This window comes from Podarcis liolepis (genome assembly GCF_965112155.1).
Source record: "Podarcis liolepis genome assembly, chromosome: 17".
In the NCBI taxonomy this organism is placed as follows: domain Eukaryota; kingdom Metazoa; phylum Chordata; class Lepidosauria; order Squamata; family Lacertidae; genus Podarcis; species Podarcis liolepis.
In genome coordinates, this window is record NC_139571.1 from 40,518,867 (window position 1) to 40,542,804 (window position 23,938).

A 23,938-nucleotide genomic window follows, 5' to 3' on the forward strand; every position below is an offset into this window, starting at 1 on the left:
CAGAGCGTTCCACCAGGCTGGAGCCAGTGTTGAGAAGGCCCTGGCTCTTACTGAGGCTAATCTAACCAGTGGCGTAGCATGGGGGTGCAGGGGGGGCTGGTTGCACCGGGCGCAACATCTGGGGGTCAGGGTTAGGGGGTGCAAATCCACGGGTTAGGGGGCACAAATCCACGGGTTAGGGGGCGCAAATTACTTGCCTTGCCCCGGGTGCTGACAATCCACGCTACGCCACTGAATCTAACTTCCTTGGGGCCCAGGACCTCTAGGGTGTTGCTGTTTATGGACCTTAAGGTCCTCCATGGGGCATACCAGGAGAGGCGGTCCCGTAGGTACAAGGCTTTAGATACCTATTAGGGCCATAAATTATCATATAGCATATATTCAACACAAAAAAACAGCAACAATTTGTTGCTGACAAAGGACAGCTGGACATATAAAAGTCCCCATTACCTCCAGTAGCTTAGGGCCTCATCAAACCTTAATCCAGTCCTGGTGGTGCCTTCCACACTCAAAGCACTTTTAAGAGCACAGATGCTGCCTGGGGCAGATGGGAATAACGCAAAACACCTGGGAGCACCAGGTGGGGGGAGGTTGCACCAGCATCTTCAGCTGGATAGAAGCACAACAGCTTCATTAACTACAAACCCTGAAATTGCAAACCCTTCCAAACCAGTGGCAAAGTTTTGTAGCGTCAACCCCTTCTTTTGCACAGCTCCCCAAACTGAGAATTGGTACATCAAACCGGGGTTCATAGTTAACACCCAGAAATCCAACACTGTCTGGTTCACTCCAAACCGGTGCCAAAGTTTTGCAGTCCTTTTGTGGGGTTTTGAGGTGTGTGTTTGTGTGTGTGTAGAAGAGAGGGAGGGGCTGGAGCATCTGCTAAGGCAGGTGGGAGCCTTTCCACCGACCAGAGGAGGAGCCGCTGACACCTTGGGAAGGAGGAGGCGTGAATCCCTTTTACTTAAGAGGAATGAAAACCGCGCATGGAGCCAATTAGAAACAAAACGGAAAAGCCAACCTTGCTCTTGCTTCGCGCAGTCTCCAGAAGACAGGGCCATGGAGCTGGCAGCGGGCCAGGCAGAGTCCAAGGGTCTGGGCAAAAGCGGAGGCTCTGCAAGGAAACCGAAGCATCCCAACAGCCTCTACCGAAAGGTAAGGAAGCAGAGATGTTTCATCTCCTTCCGCCGGTTGAGCATCTAACAGAGCAAAGTCCCGTTTTGCCCTGAAACGTGCGCCAAAGAGGTAGCATTCAACCAGGGCTGCACCTGAGCCCCGGACTGACTGCAGGTGAACTTCTTTTTAATTTTTTTATTTTTTATTTTTTTAATATATATTTTATTCAGGATTTTCTTGTTTTACAGAAGTGTAGTGCCTCGTATTTTTTTTCCATGTAACATTTTTACAAATCCGTTTCATTTGTTGAGGCATTAGGGGGAGAAGAAAAGAAAAAAGAAAAAAGAAAGGGGGTGGAGAGAGGGAAGATGGATAGGGGTGGGGTCGGGTGGCGGTGTTTCTATTATGTTTAATGTATATAGAGTTTGGTGTCAGCGTTGCTTGTGTTGTAAGCATGGACCAATGGTACCAAATAGTATGGGAAACAGCCCTACTAGAAAAACTAACTAATAAACTGAAACTGGCACGGGGACAAACAGAAGAAGACGCCTTCACCCCGGTATGGCTCCCCTTTATCACACACACACAGCCCAACAGGACAGTGACAAAAATCCACCAACAGCATACAAATCAATAGGGCTAACCTGATCCAAAACACCCACCCACCCACGAAAACAAAGATCACCACAGCCAATCACAAGCAAACAATCACACCCTAGGCCAACCCCAACCTCTCACCACCAAAGGAACACAAGTGAACAACACATGCAGGTGAACTTCTAGGACTTTTCACTCAGGGACCTGGGATGGCAGCTGCCGCTGAGCACCTGGGCTTTGTTGCGTTTCTCCTCCAAGATGCTACACCTAGTTCTCCTCCCCAATTTTTTTTAATCTTGACAGATTTAATTTTATTATTATTAAAGATTTTCTTGTTTTACAGAAGCAAGTGTAATTTCTCTCGTATTTTTTCCATGTAACATTTTTACAAATCCGCTTCATTTGTTGAGACATTAGGGGGAGGGGGGGGAAGGGGGGGAGGGGGTGGGGAGATGGCTGGGGTTGGGGTTGGGGCCAGGTGGCAATGTTTCTATTATGCTTAATGTATGTAGGGTTTGGTGTCAGCGTTGCTTGTTCTGTTCACTTGTGTTCCTTTGGTGGTGAGAGAGGTTGGGGTTGGCCCAGGGTGTGGTTGTTCATTTGTGGTTGGCTGTGGTGGTCTTTGTTTTCATGTGTGAGTGGGGTGGGTGGGTGTTTTGGATCAGGTTAGCCATATTGATTTGTATGCTGTTGGTGGATTATTGTCATTGTCTTGTTGGGCTGTGTATGTGATAAAGGGGAACCATACTGGGGTAAAGGCGTCTTCTTCTGTTTGACCCTGTGTCAGTTTCAGTTTATTGGTTAGTTTTTCTTGTAAGGCTGTTTCCCATACTATTTGGTACCATTGGTCCATGCTTACTCCTGACAGATCTCTCCAGTGTCTTGGTTATGGTGTTTCTGGCTGCTGAAAGTAGGTGGGTTATGAGTTCTTTGTGGTCTAAATGGACATTGTTTTCTTGGAAGATGTTTAGTAGGGCCAATTCTGGGGTGATTTCTAATACTTGCTTAGTTATTTTACATATTTCTCGTGTGGCTGTTGTCCAGAATAGTTGGATTTTGGGGCACTCCCACCACATGTGGAGGTATGTGCCTGTGGACTCCTCCCCATTTTTATCTTTTATGTGTGAGTGGGGGACTCGAGACCCTGTTTCCCAGGTCTTAGACCAACGATCCAACCACTATACCACACTGCCTCTCTCTGTAGTCCTTTTTCCTCACCTGTGAGCCACCATGGCCATCTTGCACCAAGTGTGAGGCTGGACACCGCCAGGAAAGCCAATGCCAAGCAAGCACATTTGCAGAAATTAATGATCGATATGAAAATAGCTTCTCTGTTGTTGCCATCAGTCTTGCAGACTCCCCTCCTCCTCCCCAAACCTTTTAACATTGCTACTGAGAAATGATTAGCTTTGTTGGTGTGCTGGGTGGATAATCTGGAGTGGTGAGGGACAGATGGCAGATTATTTGGGGATACGGGGAAGGGAGGGTCTTATCAAAGCCATTCAACAGGCTTTCCAAGCAATATGGGAGGTGGGGGACAGATCCATTGAATTTCAGGGGATTTGTTTCTGAGTAAACAGGCTTGGAATTGTGTTCTGAGGACACACTGTACAATTAAGTCTGTGCTGGTAATGGCATCAGCTCAGAGCATTTGCACCTGTGTGTTTTCCCCGGCTCCAAAATTCAAAATTATACAGTAAAGACAAGCAGCTGTGGCACAGAGTGGATACAAATCCACTTCAGTTTTGCAAGGCAGGCAAGGTGGATTAGGTTCTCTTCTCTGGGTGGTTCAGCAATGTAGGTTGTTGAAAGGAAGAAAGCAAGAGGAAACTAGGTTGTTGAACTGCTGTGTGAAAGGACTGTGAACTCATTTTTATTTTTTTATTTCCCCCCAATAATATTAAGTTTCATACAAAAACAGCACATACGGTACTATAAAACCAATTAAAAAGAAGAAGAATAACAAAAAATATAACCACAAACACATAAACAATAAAAATTAATTAAACTTCCAACCTCATAAATTTATTACTTGACTTCCTCTAATCTCTTCCATCTGAATTTCCTTGTAACTAAATGTAGCAGTTTCCCAATATCATTATTCAAAAACAATATTCCAATTATAATCAAATTTCTTAACTTTTCTTAACATTCTATATCTCATTTATTTAATTAAATTCTAATTTAAACCTAGGCCTATTTAGTACTTTCAAGTAACTTCTAGTCTTTAATATTACAATCTTTATTCAAATAGTCTTTAAATTTCTTCCAATCTTCTTGATATTCCTCTTCTTTCTGGTCGCAGATTCTCCCAGTGAGTTCAGCTAGCTCCATAAAGTCCATCATCTTCATCTGCCATTCTTCCACAGTTGGTAATTCTTGTGTTCTCCACTTTTGGGCTATTAAAATTTGAGCAGCAGTTGTGGCATACAGAAATACCTTTACATCTTTCTTGGGCTGTGAACTCGTTTTTAATACCAAAAATAAATTAATGGGCAGATCATATGCTCAGGGTACATTTACCCTGCAGGTCAACACAGCAGCTTTATATTACCATGGGTCTCCTGGCTCACCCCACCCCACCCCACGCCTTCTCCTTGGGAGAAAGGCGATGGCAAACCTAGACAGCATCTTAAAAAGCAGAGACATCACCTTGCCAACAAAGGTCTGTATAGTTTAAAGCTATGGTTTTCCCAGTAGTGATGTATGGAAGTGAGAGCTGGACCATCAAGAAGGCTGATCGCCAAAGAATGGATGCTTTTGAATTATGGTGCTGGAGGAGACTCTTGAGAGCCCCATGGACTGCAAGAAGATCCAACCTCTCCATTCTTAAGGAAATCAGCCCTGAGTGCTCACAGGAAGGACAGATCCTGAAACTGAGGCTCCAATACTTTGGCCACCTCACGAGAAGAGAAGACTCCCTGGAAAAGACCCTGATGTTGTGAAAGATGGAGGGCACAAGGAGAAGGGGACGACAGAGGACGAGATGGTTGGACAGTGTTCTCGAAGCTACAAACATGAGTCTGACCAAACTGCGGGAGGCAGTGGAAGACAGGAGTGCCTGGCGTGCTCTGGTCCATGGAGTCATGAAGAGTCGGACACGACTAAACGACTAAACAACAACAGGCTGTATGAATTGTGTATTGCTTTGTAACGATTTGTTGGGTCTCTGGACCGTAATGAAGGTTTATGATGATGATTTTTCTAGAAAAAGAGGTGCCAGAGTTCACCATGAACGCCTCCCTTGTTCTCTTATAATGGCAATGGCGCCCACTTGAGAGGTGCCAGAACTGAATTCTGGCAAGTTCAGCTGGGGAAAAAGCCCTGACTCTGAGGAGTAACCTCTCCTCACACTTTGGCCTAGGATAGAGGGAATTCTCCACAATTTAACTTTGGGGGAGGTGGGGGTTGAATCCTGACAAGACCGAAGTACTGTTTCTGAGGGACAAGGGGCGGGCAGGTGTGGGGGACATAGGTGTGGCTAGGCTCAGGAGTTCATGGTCTCCGTTCTCAATTAAGGGATTGTCTCCAGTTGTTAATCCAACACATAGCGCAGGGCATACCCTAGATTTGTTGCCTTTCAGTTCTCTGATAAGTTTTGTTTTTCTCCCCACTCGCTTCTGCCAGTCCATCAAGCCACTGATCGAAAAACGCCGCAGGGCCCGCATTAATGCAAGCCTAGAGCAGCTGCGGAAGCTCCTACAGCAGCTCCCTGATCAACAGGTAAGTGGAGAGTTCAGTCTTTTCAGAAACAACCTGCCCATGTGGCCAAAACGTAACTCGGTTTCTTAGATTTGAGAGGCGCTGGTATTTGCAAGAGCAACACCCTCCCCTCTGCACAATCCAAAAGTTTAGCCGCAATCGTCTGTGGCAACAAAAGCGTTTTAAATACAATTTGGGTGATCCCTTGCAAGAATTTCGTATCAATCTCCTGTACCGGTGGAGTACAGGGTCAGGTTTAAGGTGCTGCTTTTGACCTTTAAAGCTCTATGCGGCCTAGGACCCTCGCACCTACGGGACCGCCTCTCCTGGAATGCCCCGCGGAGGACCTTAAGGTCTACAAATGACATTTTGGAGGTCCCAAGTCGCAAGGTGGTTAGGTTGGTCTCAACTAGGGCCAGGGCCTTTTCAGTACTGGCCCCAACTTGGTGGAATGCTCTGTCACAAGAGACTAGGGCCCTGCGAGACTTGACATCTTTCTGCAGGGCCTGCAAGACAGAGCTGTTCCTCCTGGCCTTTGGTTTGGACTCAGTCTGACCCCTATGCTTCCGTCCCCTTATGGTTTTGACTTTTAAAATGAGGCTGCATTTTAAATTGCATTTTAACCTGTATTTTAAATTGGTGGTGTTTTATGTTTTTACTGAAATTGTATTGGTGTTAGCTGCCCTGAGCCCGGCTCTGGCCGGGGTATAAATAAAATTTATTATTATTATTATATTATTACTACTACTGTTAGACAAACTAGTGTAAACTAGAAACATAGAAAGTTCACAGCCCATAACCTCCAGGAAAGGGCAGGGCTGTGTGGGTGCTTGAAAGTGTGTGGGCTACCTCTGAAATCTTCAGAAGACAAGAAGATAGCCGAGTAATAATCAGTTATGCAAGAGCCAAGCACTCAGCATAACTCCTTGCTTCCTCTCTAAATGTTGCAAATAATAAAGATTATGTAAAGTTGCAGAATTTGGACATATCTTTCCCCTGCTTTTTAAATGGAAAGCTGTGCTGCACAGCTGGGGCTTAACCGATCCATTTCTGTGCCAAGAACAGGGAACCAATGCAGCGCAGTAAGTTCTGTGTGCAATGAATTCACTTTTGAACCCTTCCCAGAGCTCAAGGTAGATAGGACTTTTTAAAAAGATGATGTGTTTTGGGCTGTTGTGTTTTATCCTCCACAGAACGCCAGAGCCTTATCACGTTTGGAGAAGGCTGAGATTCTGGAGACGACGGTGCAGCAGCTGCGCAGGCTGAAGAAGCAAGGTTAGAAGTATTTTTCCTGAGCCCTTCTTTCCGCAAGGCCATGTAAAAGATGCTGAGAGCCAGCACTCAGGCCGCTGCTTATTGTCTGCCAGGGAAGCACCTGTTCTTAACTTTCCTCTCCTCTCCAGGTGCAGTTGCTGCTTCCATTCCACAAGACAGTCAAGATTTTGTCTCTGGTTACTGCCACTGCGTCAATACCATCTGTACCTTCCTTAACTCAGCTGGCTCCTCTTCGGCACAGGAGATGAAATCTCAGATCCTGCAACATTTGGAAAGGATTTCAGGGCCCGGGTCTACCATTACACCAGCCCTCAAGGCCTGGCAACAAGGCAAGGCAGACACTCTCCCCTCCCACCAACCTTCCTTTCTGTGGGCAACTCCTCTAATGCCTGCAGGGCCTCCTCCTTTGGATTCAGACTCCTGCACTCTCACGGTTGGGTCTTGGTTGCAGTATTCAGCTTCTACGCTATTGCCCCAGCTACAGAAACCTTGGATTCAGCCAGCCTTGCTTGCGACAACCACCCACGTGTGGAGACCGTGGTGAATGACGTTCCGGAAAAGTGACTTGTAATTTGTTGTGGACATTTGTTTTTTAATCTATACAGACTAACCTCGGTTGTTGAATGTAATCCATTCCGGAAGCCCTTTCGATTGGTTGCAGGAGCTTCCTGCACTCAAGAGGAAGCCACATCGGACATTTGGCTTCCGAAAAACATTTGAAAACCGGAGCATTTGCTTCCAGGTTTTCGGTGTTCGGGAGCAGAAACATTCTAAAATGGAGGTGTTCAGGATCCAAGGTTTGACTGTATATTGATTGTTTTATTGTCTGCTGTTCTAAAGTTTCTATTTTTAAATGAATGTTTTTATATTATTTTATGCAGACCACTTAGTTTCAAAATCAAATAACACACACTTGCTCAATAAAGAGGTTTGGCCTCACTCAAGACATCCAACTGGGGTAGAAGAAGTATGAAACAAAGCATAATTGCCTTCCCAAAACGAGATGGCTTTCTGAACTGTGACACTGAAGGCTTCAGCAAAAGGTTTCAGCTCCAAATATGAACTCACCTTTGTCTCAGACGGACATTTTGCCATCTAATGAGCCTCTGAAATCTGCAGCTCAGTTACCTACAGCAGCTTAGGGCAAGTAAGATGAATACACAGAGGCAAGCCCTACTTCTCAGTAGAGTCATTAAGCGCTACGGCAAACGATGGACATGCTGTGAACACTGGACCTAGATTGGAAGGATCCATTGGCAATGCTGTCTGAGGCTTGCTTGCTACGTGCAATTATTAACACAGTAGAATATGTTTGGTTGCCTGCCTAATCTGCCAGAGCTAATTCCATGTTTCGTTGGTATAATGCTGAATATGACAGAGGGACACTTGATGTATTTTAAGAGATCCATTTTAAAGCAATAGTTGTAAATAACTTAACCCTCCAGCATTTAGCAATGTCCAGGCAGAATATTAAGTATTCCTCACAAGAGCTGCCAGTCTGAAGGAGAAGGAAAACAGGCCATTTTCATTCTGATCAAGATTACAACTTCAGGGCCCGGAGATTTAGTGCTACTCTTGTTCTGTCAAGGATTCCATCTTGCAGTCACACGCACCGGGAAGAAAGGGTAAAGGTTTTTAATAAAACTAGCCATACGCACAGCTTGTCAAACTGACTGATTCATAAGAGGAAATGCAGACTTTTGAGGCCAGGTGTTCAAAGAATAGTGTCACACAAAGCCAACAAGCGGCCCTGTATCCCTTGAGAACTCAAGAGACGCAAAGATGGGAGATAGAGGCTGACTCCACTTGCTTTACAGGTTCCATTTCTTTATTCAACTCAGTAAACATCTAGTTACAAGTTTCACGAAATCAAATTTTATAAGATGGGGAGCTGACTGGATTGGGGCAGAGAGGTAGGGCCTGTTTTGTTTGTCCACACCTCACCTGATCCCTTCCACCCTTTCATACATACCCCATTTCCAGGGCAGGCAGGCAGGGAGGCAGGCCGAGAGCAAAGGCGACTAAAGGTTATTTTTCCAAGTGCTTGAAACTAATAGCAGGTCAACAGGTTTCCTTACTTGGTTGCCACTTGAGGTGGGTGGGTAGATTAAATACAAACTTCGGAACCAGCCAAACTTGGAGCAGGAAATAGAGGGGGTGGCAAAAACTGAGGGAGACCACTCCTGCGCCCCTCCAAAAAACACTAAGGGGAGGGATTGGGTAGCTCAGTGAAGGGCAGGGGGGAGTTAAGAGGAAAAAGAACGAAGTAAAATTGATGTGTCACTCATTCATGGACAAGGTCCCTCCCATTCCCCTTGGCCACCTGCTCTATGCAAGGAGTACAGCTGTGAAGAGAGAGTTAGTCACTTAATTTATATCTTAAAAGAGGGGCAGGAGGGCTAGTATTCAACTTGAGGAAGGTCCAAGTGATGTTTCGTAGGGGCTTCGCCATCAGAGTTTCACTGTCTGTACCTGAGCAAGAGGGTGGGAGGAGAAGAAGAGAAATAGAAATCAGAAAGGGAACAGAAGGGAAATGCAGAAGGAACAGCGAGCGAGAAAAACAGGAAACTCAGTGCAAAACCCCCCATGGCTGAGATCTCACGGGGATGATCAATTTGTTTCAGGGCTGTTCAATTTTAGATTGGGGGCTCACACAGTGGAATTTTCCTCTCTATAGAAAAGCTCCTGCTCACACAAAAACCTGGCCTCTCAGAGAGACTGTAGGCTAGAACTCCCCCCCCCCGACTTTTTTCTTCTTTTTGAATGGAGCCATGGAATTTCCCAGCTGCTAATCTGAAATGTACCACCTCTGTAAGTCAACCTCTAGCTCTGAACACTGTTAAAGCATCTTTAGCCACTTGCGCCAAATGAGAATTTGCTTTCATTCAATCAAAACTATCAGCAGAAACGAAACCCAAGTTTGCTTCTTCTTTTTTTTAAAGCAGCTCAGGTGCCTAGTTCCTGGCATGGTATGTGTACCTTGCTCATGGCTCAGGCCAGGGATGACTATTTTGTGGTCCTCCAGATTTTTCTGGACCCCCAGCTCCCATCATCCCCAGCCAGCATGGCCAGTGATCAGGGATAATGGGAGCTGGAGTCTTTAACAACATCTGCTTTCCCCTAAGCCTAACTTACATCATTTCCATACTACAGCCTCCCTTGCTCTCAACTGTGGTTGTGTGAGAAGGGAATTCTCTTTGCAAGACAAGCCTCTAAAAGCAATCATTCCAAAGCTTCCGGAAGAGAAGTGATGGCAGTTGCCCCATTTCAAACCAAGGCAATAAATTCATTCACTTTGAAATAAACCTCATTGAAACAGGCTTGGATTTATTTTGAAGTGTGGCTGCAATCTGATGATGTGATGGTGCCCTTAGATTCCTCCCTTCCTTATGTTACCAACAATCGTGGCTGCAGCCAAGTTTGCCTTTGGGAAGACGAGCAGCCCAGCAGAATAAGAGATTACTTTTGAAAAGATGGTGCAATACGCGATTCTTGTGGAAGCACAAGCATTAGCTGTTGATTCTCTCCACAATGAGATCCTGACTGGAAAAAGCATGGAACCTCTGGGACCTACTTCCAGGGCTGCAAAGTGCCTTGGACTAACTTTCCGCCCTGCAAACTGCCTTTGCTCAAGACTCAGGGCAGCTCCCTGACGGCCTCCCATAAAGGTAACGACAAAGCTCTATCAGGCTTCTTTTCAGAAACAGAATTGCACCAGGAGCCACCAGATGAATCATATACCCTGCTTTGTTTCGAAGCGTTTTATTAGATTTTATCAAAATAATCCCCCGTCAACCACTCCTCATTCTCTGTAATTCCCAGAAGCCTCTGCTTCCGACACATGGAAGAGCAACAACCCTCCTTCCAGAAAGCTCAGGTTTCTTCTTATCCATGACTCCCTCCTATGCCCTACTTGTGGCAGCCTGCTGCACCTTAACGTCCTCTCATGCTCTGTAAATATCACCAACTTTAAGGCCTAGCCAGGCACATGTGCATGCTGTTTTCCTGTATATGCCAGTGTGTGTGTGTGTGTTTTAAAAAGTACTAAAAAAAATGAAGGTGACCACTGCTGGGCACAGAGGTAAGTCACAGGCCCAATGCTGCACTGAAAAAGTAGTCAGGTTTGCCAGGTTGTACCCCAACTGAGAAGCTGGGCAGGCATATACCCTGGGGCACAGCATGCATGCGAAGGGCAACAGTTAAGACTTACAAGAGCATGAAGGTAGATTTGGGGGTGACCGCATCACACCCCCCTTAAGTCTGCTCTGGGTTCACCAGTCGTACCGGCGCGACTGTCTGGTTGGAGAATCTTCAGGTCCCTGAATAGCAAGGCGGGCCCCTTCGGCCCGGCGGCCATTGCTTCCCTCGTGGCGCCGGTATTCCAGCCCTCTTTGCGTCCGGAAGCGGGATGTTTCGCGCCTCCATTCGTCGTCAAACGCAGCGGCATCACCTGCAATAATAATAATTTATTATTTATACCCCGCCCATCTGGCTGGGCTTCCCCAACCACTCTGGGCGGCTTCCAAGAAAATATTAAAACACTAATACATCAAACATTAAAAGCTTCCCTAAACAGGGCTGCCTTCAGATGTCTTCTAAAAGTCTGGTAGTTGTTGTTCTCTTTGACATCTGGTGGGAGGGCGTTCCACAGGGAGGGCGCCACTACCGAGAAGGCCCCTGTAACTTGGCTTCTAACAGTGAGGGAACCGCCAGAAGGCCCTCGGTGCTGGACCTCAGTGTCCGGGCAGAACGATGGGGGTGGAGACGCTCCTTCAGATATACTGGCTCCTTCAGATATACTGGGCCGAGGCCGTTTAGGGCTTTAAAGGTCAGCACCAACACTTTGAATTGTGCTCGGAAACGTACTGGGAGCACAATTCAAAACATACTGAAAATGGGAACGGGGGAGAGGAGGTCACTGAGTGGGAGGGTGAGGCTGAGCAGACCATCTCAAGGAAGGGGAGGAGCCAGAGGGAAACACTCACTCTCATCCAGGTTGATGTAGTCTTGCCTCTCCTCCTGGTCACCCGTGCGGTGATTGCGCGAGCGCTGCATGATGTGCGCGCGTTCCCGGATGTGGTGTCCGATAGACATCTGCTCCAGACCGCTGTCAGAGTCTCGCACCGTCCGCCTGGTCTCCCGGATCTAAGGACAAGAGAACAAAGTTGCAATTTGGGGTTGTGGAACTATTTAGCTAGCCTTTTAACTCCCTGGATCTTCCCAAACGGAAGCCAAGTAGTTTGCCTCAAATTTCACAGCAGGTAATTTTAGTTCATCAAATCTGTTGGCCCTACATAAGAATTCATCCTGCACCGGAAAACATAAACCCACCAGAGATTTCGAATCTTGTATGTTGACCCTCAGCACACCCAGTCTGCATTCATGCTGTTATGAGAATTATAAGGTCTAAGATATAAAATAAATGTTCATAAATGTACCAGGCAAACACATACATAAATATATAAACCACATGTCTGAAACAGTACAGGAAAGCAGTCCTAAAGCCATTGACTCTTTCTGTGACCTCAAATATTCCTCTGCGTTTGGATGGAAATGGGAAAAGCCTCCCCAGTGTCTCTGTGCTCACAAATCTTGCCTTAAGGGCACATTTGGGTATCAATAGGGTGAGCCTGTGGCCTGGACTCAGGAATTAATTATATATCATCACAAAATAATGGCCAGGCTCTCCTGGTAAACCCATCAACAGGTTTCCTGCCAGACAAGATTGTGCTGTAGACCACCCCTCCAGTGATGTATGTATGATGTACAGTGGTGCCTTGCAAGACGAAAAGAATCCGTTCTGTGATTCTCTTCGTCTAGCGGTTTTTTCGTCTTGCGAAGCAAGCCCATTGACGGATTAGCGGATTAGTGCTATTAGCGGCTTTTAGCGGCTTATCGGATCAGCTGATAAGCGGCTTAGCAGCTTAGAAAAAGGGTGGGGGGGAGAAGAAAAACCCTGCAGGAACTCGCAAGACATTTTTGTCTTGCGAAGCAAGCCCATAGGAGATTTGTTTTGCGAAGCACCTCCAAAACGGAAAACTCTTTCGTCTAGTGAGTTTTCCGTCTTGCGAGGCATTCGTCTTGCGGGGCACCACTGTATTAGGGAGTGACCTTGAGCTACAGGGTGGCAATTTCAAAAGTATATATGGGCTTGCGCACCACTGTTCTGGGTTCCTCCTCCCTCCTGCATGTGGTGAGTGAGGACTCTGTTGCAACAGTTTAATAAAGATCAGGCTTACTAGCTGCTTTGCTTCTCAGTATTCTCTGGTTGGCCTCTGTTAGTTTCTCCTACCGATAGAGAACCTACATAAGGACTCTATACAGGCTCTTCGGTACTCCATAAGGGAGAAGGAGCAGTTTTTTTTCTTATAACAATGCCTATACACCTGGTGGGACCAGGAATCCATGGACTTGTTGAAAATTCTAGAAGAAGAAAACAGTCTCTTACCCCACCAGGTGCAGAGCGTGTCTCCGAGGTCTCCTGATAGACTTTGGGGCCCTCCCCCAGATTCGAGTAGGATATGACAGTTGAAGAGGTAAACGTCTGGCAGTTGGAACCACTAGTCATGTGCTCCTGGACACGCAAAAGATCAGAGAAGGTGAGCAGCCTTACTGGAGCCATCCACAGAACTCTTGCAACTACAGAATGAAAACCACCATTTCTGCAAACAAGTCTCCCCTCCTTTGACTTTCTGGGTTTTTCTTGACGTTTTGAAAAATGTATTGAAAGGGGGTATCTCCCCTCCTACACTATTCAAGGAGCAAGAATGGGGTACAACTTGTTTGGAACCAGGAGAAAATATTAACTAACTTTGCACATGCTTAAAAGCTGATTTCCCACCACTTTACCCACAAAGGCCTCAAGAGGGCTGTGTGCACCCTACATCAGGGAATAAAAATTTAAAGAAATAAAATTCTGCTTACAAGCAATCGGAGTTCTGTAACTTGTATAAACTAGGCCAGAAATTTATAGAATTTTTTTATGAGTCTTACTCTGCAGCTGTTGCCACTTTGCAAAATCTACTCTGGGTTTGTGTGTCAGGGAAGGCGGGATAATGATCTAGGCAGGGCACTGGAATCCAGCAGCTGGAAATTTTATTCAACTACCAGTTCGGCTGAGATTCCAGCAGGTATTGATTTCAAGCATATCTTCTCACAGTGATAACCAAGATCCTCAAGAATTCTGTTCCCAATATTACGCTCTGATTTGCATTTTTCGCAGGGGTAGGTGTGCGCACGGCACTCTACATTAGAATTGCCATGTACACAGAGCCCTGGGCATAAGCAAGAATCTGTCTTCCGGGGCAGCAAAGTCACAGCCACGTCTAAAAGTCACCCAAGCCGTGCAGCGGATGTCATGCAGAAGCGCATCACAAACCCAGCTGTGTCACTTCTGTCATGGGATCAGTTGTCGGGGATGACCGTGGTGCAACTGAACGGAAAGATGCAAACACAGGGTTCATACCATGCAACAGGAATGCACACAGGGGGTCTTACCATGTTCCCAATCATATCGTTCATCATTCCGAACATGTCCATAAAACCACCTGCCTGAAGGAAAGAGTATAGGAAAAGAGCTGAGGTTTGGGGAGAGTGATCAGTCAATGAAGGCACAAATGATGCTCAGATAGAATGAACAGAGTTTCTACTCCTTTTTTATTGTTTACATGAACACCTGCAAATATCAAGGACTGCCACCGCTGACTAAGTCTAGACTGTTGCCAGACCCTCTTGAGTGCATAGTACCGCTTCAAGGGTGACTATGCCCCAAATCAGGAATGGGGAACTTCTCTCTTTGGGCTACAGGACTCACAGGCCTGGCCTGCACCCTCACAGAGGACTTTTGCCTTTGAGCTATGCCAATGCCTTTTGCTTTCCTGATTTGAGTGTGATTGTGGATGTGCATGCATGTAGAAACCTCTGGCTTTTGCATGGCTGGAATGCTGCCTACTGTGCAAAGGGGTGTGTCGATAAAAGGATCTGCCCCCCTGGTGAGATCCAGCTCCCCACCTCTGCCCGAAACCCAAGGGACATACAGTGGTGCCTCGCAAGACAAAAAGAATTCGTTCCGCGAGTCTTTTCGTCTTGCGATGTTTTTCGTCTTGCGAAGCACGGTCCGTCGCAACTGCGCCTCTTCAAGCGGCTTTTTAAAAAAAGCGCAAGACGTTTTCGTCTTGCGAAGCAAGCCCATAGGGAAATTCGTCTAGCGAAGCAATGCAAAACCGAAAAACCCTTTCGTCTAGCGAGTTTTTCGTCTTGTGAGGCATTCGTCTTGCGGGGCACCACTGTACTCTGGATTACACTCAAGAGCAACTACCAGCTACAGCCTTTTCTCCGTAAAACTGAAGGCACTGTACTCTTTTTGTCCTCACAATCCCTCCTGTTCGCGCAGTTTAATTTAAGACAAAGATTTACTAAATTAGGACAGAGACTGAGTGGCTTAGGGTCACTCATGCCTGAACACTGATTTGAATCTAGGGCTACCTAGTCCAAACTCTGATCAATACACAACATTGCCACACACACCCGTTCTATATTTACAGTGCTAAAGTTACAAGTTGTTACTTCGTACACACAAAAGCATACAAAGGTAGGAATCGGGAAAGCCACCATTTTTAGAGTAGGAAATTTAAATTAAATCTACATCAGTACATGTTCCCTTCCAACTCTGATTCTATATTATTTTATTTTCTTCTAATGCACCAGCATGCAGAAAAAGCCTTTAAACCACAGTAAACCTTACCTATGGCTTACAGTGACATGCAGGTAAAGCCATTCTGCAAAATTCTAATCTGTTATTTAAAATTTTCTCCCCTTTTGACTTCTTTTTTTTATTTTTCTCTTGAAAGGCAGAAGGGGATTCCTTCCCCCCTTTATCATGGCCTTTATAATTCTCCTATCAGAACAGAGTAAGCCTCCACATTCTCCTTTTCTGTCGAGGAATTTACAAGTATCATTGCTTTCATGATTTCGAGATTACACTCTGCAGCAGAAGAAATCTGGAATGTTACTCAGAGGAAAAGATTCAGAGAACTACGCTTGTGTGGGGAGAAGAACAGCAGGGCTTACCATTCCTAGCATCCCAAAGGGCGAAACAGTTCCTGCCTGTAAAAGGACAGAGGCATAAAGAACAATGACAAGCTACCCTTCTGTAATAAACATCTCTCCTACCCACATCTTAGAATAACAAAAGGGGCTCACTCAGTTAAGAGATTCAAGAGGGGGAGCTATGGCATGACATCAGCTCCTCAAGTCTATCATCCAAGTAATTTAATTTCAAAACAGAGAATCTCTCAAAAGTGGAACAAGCATTTAAGAAGAAATTTAAAAGCAAGGTCAAATCTCTTTAAGAAGCTTGCAGGTTATATAATGTCATATAATAGAAAGCCAAATAAAACACATCCTACAGATTAGAAAGGTTAGTAATAAGTAAAAAAAATAATTATTATAATTATAAAAGGCAAGGACGCTTCATTTAAGAACTGGAAGCAATGCCCAAATGAAGATTTAAACAAACAAACAAACAAACAAACCCTACACAAAAACCCTAATCCAGCAGCGAACCAGGAGGAGAACGTAGGACTATTAAAAGAAGAGGTGTAAGTGGGTGAGCTAAACGAAGACCAAGAAAATGTCCAGTCTTGTTTCAACAAAAAAATATTTGAAAGTGAACATTTTTCACTTTAAAGATTCTTTGGCATTTTAAAGAGGAAACCCGATGGACTTGCAAAATGCTTTTGAAAAATATCTCGCTAGCAGGGTTGGGGAATCATACCTGAACACTGGCCCTGCAGGCAGAGCGGATGGAAGTTAGTGTCCAATAACATCTGGAGCGCCTTTGTTTCCTCACCCCCACACTAAATACTCCTAAATCTCCTTATCAGTCATGTGGTAAAACTGCCTGGTTTCTTATAAACTGGCAACTGAATGAAGAACAGAGAGCAGGAGGAAAAGCTGGAGGAACTGAACTGTTTGCCCACCCTCGGCTACTCTGTTCTGGTTCTGCTATTTACAGTATTTTTCTCATCAGTTCACCCATGGAGACAATAAATTAACCAGGTTTGTGGATAACACCAACTTACTAAGGATACTGAAAGCCCAAACAAATTTGTGATGTGTTCAATGGGATCTCTCTTGTGTTGAACCCAAGGTGAACTGTTCCGAAAGCTCTGCAAATGCCATCTTGGTAGTCAAGATAACCCCACAATTAATTGGTAGTTGTTGCAGCAATGAGCTCATATATGTTTTTATTCACTTGCGTTGCTATAAGCTACCGTATTTTTTGCTCTAGAAGACTCACTTTTTCCCTCCTAAAAAGTAAGGGGAAATGTGTGTGCATCTTATGGAGCGAATGCAGGCTGCACAGCTATCCCAGAAGCCAGAACAGCAAGAGGGATCGCTGCTTTCACTGCGCAGCGATCCCTCTTGCTGTTCTGGCTTCTGAGATTCAGAATTTTTTTTTTCTTGTTCCCCTCCTCCAAAAACTAGGTGCGTCTTGTGGTCTGGTGCGTCTTATAGAGCGAAAAATACGGCAATTGGCTTGCTTTGACATTATCCTGATCTGTGGGCTTGGGGTGCTGGGCTCTGAGCCCAGAACGGGGAACTATCTGTAAGATTTGGGTATTTGCCACCTATGCCCTCATCTGAAGGGAAGTCCTGGCCCAAGTGGTGAATGTTGCTTTGCGAATAAAGAAGGCATGAGTGTTTCTTGGGCGTGGACAAGCCATCTCCTTGCTGCCATGTTGGTCCCGTGTCTATAAAGGCTGGGAGACCTGGCAGGCTAATTTGCTGTAACACCTTTCTTTAATAAAGCACTAGAACTGGTCATTCTGATGTTTTTGACATCTTTCTTTGGTATTCCTGTACCCAACCACTCCCACAAGCCCCCCTTTGGGCCTGTGTTTCAGGGTCTGAACCTGACATACTGATGGACTTCATAAGGCTATGACTTACAAGACATGTCCCTGGGGTCATAACAGGAAGCAAGGTGAAACATCAACCCTGTATACTACAGCTGCGAGGAAAAAAATCAAGGCTGAAGCTCAGTGGGCACAACATGTTTTTCAGAAAATCTCTGCTAGTCTCGAGTTGAGAGGCAGAGACGTGAGGGAGGTTATCTCTCCCTGAAACTTTGGGAAAGCCACTGCTAGCCAAATCAGGCTAGTTAGACCAACAACTTGACTCAGTATAGTTTCCTATGTTCAAAATGCTGATTATTATTTAGGTAGAAAAATGGCACAGGGATATGGCTCTTTTTCTTTACTTGCATTTGTACCAAAGGGGAAAAAACAGACCCAGTCAAAGTCTCCAGATTTCCATTACCTGCATTCTTCGGCTAGTCTGGCGTGTCGCAGGGACAGTCCCGTTGCCAATGCTGAGGAAGGGGCTATAACCAAAGCCGCCTGAGAGCACACGGTTCACATGCTGGTGGTGGATGGCAAGAGGGTCCCTGAAGGAAGAGGAGATGAGACACAAGGGAGTTAGGTATTGAAGCAGCTCACACCAAACCTATCCCTCCCCTCTGTCCACTGCTTCCCTCCAGGAGGCAAAACTGGAGTACTCACATCACAAACATCGGGTCCTCTGGCTCTCCATCTCTCATGAACCGGAACATAATTCCCTCAAATGCAGGGCGGGCTGTTCATTCAGAAACAAAAGAGGAATATGAATCTATATGAAGGCCAGTCTCCCCCTTTGCATACAGTCCTATATTATTTATTATTATTATTATTAATTTATATACTGCCCTATACCCGCAAGTCTCAGGGCGGTTCACAAGATAAAATCACAATGTAAAAACACAAAACACATAGTCCAAAATAAAAACAAAAGCAACCCAATAACCTGCCCCATTTTAAAAGGGCACTCTATGATTTTTAGACATTAGTTAAGGGTTTGTGTATATTTTTAAAGTTGTTATGCAATGCAAGTCCCAAGTCCTTCCCCATTAATATAAGGAATTGTAAAGAACATGTGCCTGCCCTCATTCATAGTAGACAACATACCCCATCACTGCTCTTTACTCTCCTGATAGGTCTCAAAAGGTATTGAGAAATTACCTTTGCACTAAGCCACCCAATCTTTGTTCTCCCTCATACACATAAACTGCAACTACTCACTCACAATCTCTCTGTGTGTATATAAGTTTTGGGGTAACCAATTGCAAGGGACAACAGGGCTTCTGCACCTTTTAACAACCATGAAGAAGAGAGAGAACCTTAGCAGGTATATAGTCACTCTTCTCATCACTGCACAGCTAGACGCACTTGCCCAAAATCCCCTCATCTTTAGAACTAATAAAGGAGAGGTGCCCTCCAGATGTTAGACTACAACTCCCATCAACCCAGCCAGCTGGACGATGGGAGTTGTAGTCCAAAACATCATGTTTGTTGTCCCTGCACTAGAAGCACAGGGCTCTAGGGTCACCCACTCCCCCACTAGCTGTGAGGAATCCAACTATTTAAATAGCAGAGTGAACAAACAGTGCATGTAAGGACAGCAGAGAAAAACCTGCCCAGGCTGCTGCACACCAATCCATCATCTCTTCGCAGTTGCATCACCTCCAAATGCAGTGCTCAGGTCCTAGACCTTCTGCTTACTCTACAAATACACAACTCCTATCCCAGTGCGGATGCAACTCTGTGGAGCTCACGTAGCCCAGTACTATCCCCCTCCCCTTCCACAAACTCCTCCACTCTGAATTCCAACCACAACTCTTGTCAGCTGCAAACAAATGCAAAAAAATAAATAAACCCACCCTTAACACGTTTAGCAATACAGAACACAACAACACATCAAATTATTCTTTTACATCAGGAACCAACACCTGCAAAAAGTACTATTTGCACAGAAGAGTACAATTAATGCAATCCCATCAAAATCCACTTATTGCAGTGCATAGTATCATCAATAACACCTGCTTGCCCCTGTAATCTAAACAGAGAGAGGGAGGCAGAGGGACAGAAGCAGGCCTGAGGCAAGGACCAACTTCTCTCTCCAAAAACACCTTCCTTTCCCAATTCCGGATGGTGTATGCGTCTCCAAGATGCCCCAGGCCGAAAATCCGGAGTGGTGATGGGGGAAGGTTCTGGGCGCTGAGCTTTGTGAGCTAACTCCCCATCTCCTTTCCCAAGCTGTCAGGACAACTCTCGCCCGCCCTGCCTCCCTCCCTCCCTCTCCATCCTTGCAAGCCCCACGGAAGACTCCCCAAAGGGACTGCTCACATCTCTGGCCAGCTCCTTTGTTGCTGTCGTCTCCTGCTTCTTGCTCTCCCGGAATTTATTCCAGCCACGAGTCCTAAAGGGGAAGATTAATGTTGCATCCCTTTTCCCCCCCTTCCTTCCTTCCTTCCTGCCTTGCCTGCCTCCCCCCCACTAGATATTCTTTGTTGCAAATAGGCTGGTGTGTTGGGGGGGGGGGGAAGACAAGCTTCTTTGTTCCAAATCCTCCACCCCCGCCACCAAGCAAGCCACCCGCGGGGCCACCAGCAAGGCCGCCCGAGTTTGCACCCCTCTTTCCCCCCACCTTCTTTTAGCAAAAGACAAATACTGCTAGCATCCCCCTTTGCAAGCAAAAGGATATTTTCCCTTTTCAAAGAAAACCCACAACAAGGCCCAAGCAGGATGTGATGTCAGAAACCCCGCCCCCTCAAAAGCCTCAAAGCCCCACCCTCGAGAAAGGAGTTACATAGCCGGATCTGGGGCGAAGCCCGCTGCACGGTGGTGGGTCTTTGTGCCTTGCAGTTCAATAGCCAAGGGCTTGCAAATATCCCCCCCTCCCCGCATGGCTGTCGTTTGTTGGGATTGCAACAAGGGAAAGTGCATCATTCCGAGGGGCTTGCAATGCAAGCGAATGAACATTTAAAAAAATAAATGCATCCACATAAATTCTTTGGATGCCAAGGAAATGGTTGCTTGCAGTCCAGCTTCAACTTCATTCATATGAATGGGGAGAGAATGCCCCGGTCTTGCCAGTAGTCGCCGAAGCTGCAACGCGCCCGTGTGAACAGTAGAGGTCGCTCTACCATCACAGAACGGCAGCTGAGCGGGTCTGCAAAGCAATAAACCTGTAGCTGGTTTTGTGGGTTCCAGCCAGCGCACGTGTAAATCATTTTAAGGTACTCTTGAGTCTCTCGCTTGCTTGCTTGCTTGGGACGTGTGAACGCCGTGAGTGCATACGGAATTGTGTGGAAGGCAATGCGTTTCAAAGCAGGTGTGTGCAGTATTTCAAATCAACGGGAAACACAGAGGCAAGTTCACGCATAGCTCAGTTGGTTAAAGAGCCTGGTGCTGATAACACTTAAGATTGCAGGTTCGATCCCCGTATGAGACAGCTGCATATTCCTGTATTGCAAGGGGGTTGGACTAGATGATGCTCAGAGTCCTTTCCAACTCTAAAAAAAAAATCCCATGGTTCTTAATTACAGCCAAGGCAAATGTCTCCCGTTCTCTTTCAGCTGTCAGAACTGACAGCCTTAATGCATGTGTTGACAGTGTCACGAGCCCAGATTTGACCCACCCACGCGATTCGTTTGCCTCCATGCATCGCATTTGAAATCTGCATAGGTAAATAGCATCTTGAGGACCGGCCCACAGAGGCAGCAGTCCGAGGTACCCAAATTCGGTTTTGCAAATGTCGAGGAACAGAGTCGCTGCCTTTGACCTCTAGAGGACGTGGCAGAAAAGAAGCTCATCAAACAAGTGATATTCCTGCACTTCTGACTTCCACCGGGTTGCCCCATGGACACAGGTGTAAAGGGGAAGGAGGCTGAGGAAGAGAGAAGAAAGGATGGACATTACAAACGAAAATACAAAAACCTCCTCTTGTGAACTTTTTATCATAATACAAAGCAGAAAAAAGGGAAGGTGAAAAAAACATTAATTAAAACTAGCAAAAATATTTGGATAATTTTTTCTCTGTCTCTTTCTTTGAAGTGTGTATGTGTGTGTGCACGTGTTTAGTTGAGACAAAATTTCAGGAAATTAATGCATTAGATGTGTTTGACTCAGTTTTGTTTTGGATTCAGCTGTGACTAAAGTTGCTGTAATTTCATTCCACTTCAGCCTGCTAAATGTCTGACCCAGCTGAACTAACCAGTTCAGTTTCTACTCATACATTAAAATTGAGTACACAGCACTGATTTGCACATTTGAAAGGTAGTGAATATTGTGGCGATAATTTTATCCTAATCTGAATATGAGATGCATACATATGCGTCTTAGACAGAAAGCTCAGCAAATAACTACAGGGCATTAAGGACATTGGTACACTGGAGGAACATGGGGGGAAATGCAAGGGGAAATGGTATTTTGGCCTCAGTTTACTTGACATTTAAACATGTAATAAGACAGAGAGAAACCTATTAAGTGTAATCTTAATGGATGAAAAACATTATCTTGCTTGCTCACGTACAAATCCACCCTCTTTCTGTCAGATTCCCCATCTCTGGATTCTGGGAGCTGCAGGCTAGAGACCCCATGATGGCGCTGTGTTGTGCTTTTTGGAATCCTGCAAGCCTCCCACCATATACCTTCCTCCAGGTCAGAGGTGAGACCTGTGGTCCCCTACCTGCCTGCACACTGTCGCGCCAGAGTGAAACATGCTCTGGTTAGCTCCCACTTGGAGTACTGCAATGCGCTGTACGGTGGGACTACCTTTGAAGGTGACGCAGAAAGTACAGTGGTGCCCCGCAAGACGAATACCTCGCAAGACGGAAAACTCGCTAGACGAAAGGGTTTTCCGTTTTGGAGGTGCTTCGCAAAACGAATTTCCTATGGGCTTGCTTCGCAAGACGAAAATGTATTGCGAGTTCCTGCTGGTTCCCCCCCCTTTTTCTAAGCCGCTAAGCCGCTTATCAGCTGATCCGATCAGCAGACAAGCCGCTAAAAGCTGCTAATAGCGCTAATCTGCTAATCCGTCAATGGGCTTGCTTCGCAAGACGAAAAAACCTCTAGACGAAGAGAATCACAGAATGGATTCTTTTCGTCTTGCGAGACACCACTGTACAGCTAATCCAGAATGTGGCTGCTAGATTGGTGACTGGGAGCGGCCAACAGGACCATATAACACTGGTCCTATAAAATCTACATTGGCTCCCAGTACATTTCTGAGTATAATTCAAAGTGTTGGTGCTGACCTTTAAAGCCCTAAATGGCTTTGGCCCTATATGAAGGGCAATATGCAAGTTTTAGTAGTAGTAGTAGTAGTAGTAGTAGTAGTAGTAGTAATAGTAATGTACCTGAAGGAGCGTCTACATCCCCATCGTTCTGCCTGGACACTGAAGTCCAGCTCCAAGGGTCTTCTGGTGGTTCCTTCCCTACAAGAAGTGAGGTTACAGGGAACCAGGCAGAGGGCCTTCTTGGTAGTCACACCCACCCTGTGAAACGTCCTCCTGTCAGATGTCAAGGAGATAAGTAACTCGCTGGCATTTAGAAGACATCTGAAGGCAGCCCTGTATTAGGAAGTTTTTAATGTTTCTAATATTTATGCTCAGGGTGGCATAATAATAATAATAATAATAATAATAATAATAATAATGGGCATTGCATTGATTGATTGCCTGCCTGCCTGGCCTTTACCCTAAGGTCCTAGGGTAGATTACAGCATTAAAACACAACTCCAATTCCCATCAACACCACCCAACATGATCACGGATGATGAGAGTTGTAATCCAGCAGCATGTGGAAATGCCCAAGAATTATGCTGGGTATGAGATGAGCCCTAACCAGCTCCACCTATTAATTATCTTTGTAAGAGGAAAACCAGATGTGATGCCAGGTGTGTCATTAGGAATCATCCCATCAATAGGTTTTTTTAAAAAGGAGGTGTAGGGAATATTTAGCCTGATGAGGGAATGGTTTAACCCTTTCTTCCTCTGCTGTCGTCCTGACAAAAAAAATCCCTGTGCCTGCTGTTAACTCCAGAAGGGAAGGCTCCATTAGCTCTGATGGAGTTTTCCCTTCCAAGGCTAATAGCAGGTTAGGCAATGGGGAAGGAGAGGAAAGGGTCAAACTGACCCTTCCTTTGCACTATGTTCCCAATACAGTACAAACTACAAACTACACCTACAATTTTTATAAGTACAAAGAGCAGCTTTGCCTAATTAATTTGGGATTCTGTTATAGTTTTGGGACATGATTCAGCCAAATGCTTTCAACTACCACTGATTTCAGTGGGAAAATTAAGCATGTGCTTAAAGCTGCAATTCTGTTCACAATTTCTTGGCAATAGGCTCCAAACTGAATTCAAT

The 23,938-nt window shown here is 45.6% G+C and overlaps 2 protein-coding genes across 2 annotated transcripts; one reads left to right on the forward strand and one right to left on the reverse strand.

Annotated features, from left to right (window-relative positions):
- The first annotated feature begins 976 nt into the window (after positions 1 to 976).
- Positions 977 to 8,368, forward strand: LOC310696462 (transcription factor HES-2-like). The gene is made up of 4 exons (XM_083482026.1): positions 977 to 1,155; positions 5,341 to 5,436; positions 6,609 to 6,690; positions 6,819 to 8,368. Exons 1-4 carry the CDS (start codon positions 1,060 to 1,062, stop codon positions 7,232 to 7,234), a joined length of 690 nt encoding a protein of 229 aa, XP_083338152.1. The 5' UTR covers positions 977 to 1,059; the 3' UTR covers positions 7,235 to 8,368.
- A 132-nt stretch (positions 8,369 to 8,500) lies between these two features.
- On the reverse strand, positions 8,501 to 21,968 carry MLF2 (myeloid leukemia factor 2). The gene is made up of 9 exons (XM_083482020.1): positions 19,914 to 21,968; positions 18,255 to 18,327; positions 18,013 to 18,139; positions 15,760 to 15,795; positions 14,188 to 14,241; positions 13,139 to 13,264; positions 11,676 to 11,835; positions 10,901 to 11,140; positions 8,501 to 9,162 (listed from the first exon to the last, which is right to left on the reverse strand). Exons 2-8 carry the CDS (start codon positions 18,302 to 18,304, stop codon positions 10,962 to 10,964), a joined length of 732 nt encoding a protein of 243 aa, XP_083338146.1. The 5' UTR covers positions 18,305 to 18,327; positions 19,914 to 21,968; the 3' UTR covers positions 8,501 to 9,162; positions 10,901 to 10,961.
- Positions 21,969 to 23,938: the final 1,970 nt, after the last annotated feature.

Excerpts from the sequence above, each read along its gene's own strand:
- LOC310696462 (XM_083482026.1), top strand. The coding sequence starts at position 1,060 with ATGGAGCTGGCAGCGGGCCAGGCAGAGTCCAAGGGTCTGGGCAAAAGC. Across the intron at positions 5,437-6,608 it reads AGCAGCTCCCTGATCAACAG|AACGCCAGAGCCTTATCACG; the intron begins GTAAGTGGAGAG and ends TATCCTCCACAG. Across the intron at positions 6,691-6,818 it reads GCGCAGGCTGAAGAAGCAAG|GTGCAGTTGCTGCTTCCATT; the intron begins GTTAGAAGTATT and ends TCTCCTCTCCAG.
- MLF2 (XM_083482020.1), bottom strand. The coding sequence starts at position 18,304 with ATGTTCCGGTTCATGAGAGATGGAGAGCCAGAGGACCCGATGTTTGTG. Across the intron at positions 14,242-15,759 it reads CCTTTGGGATGCTAGGAATG|GCAGGTGGTTTTATGGACAT; the intron begins GTAAGCCCTGCT and ends TCTTTCCTTCAG. Across the intron at positions 13,265-14,187 it reads ACGATATGATTGGGAACATG|GAGCACATGACTAGTGGTTC; the intron begins GTAAGACCCCCT and ends TTGCGTGTCCAG.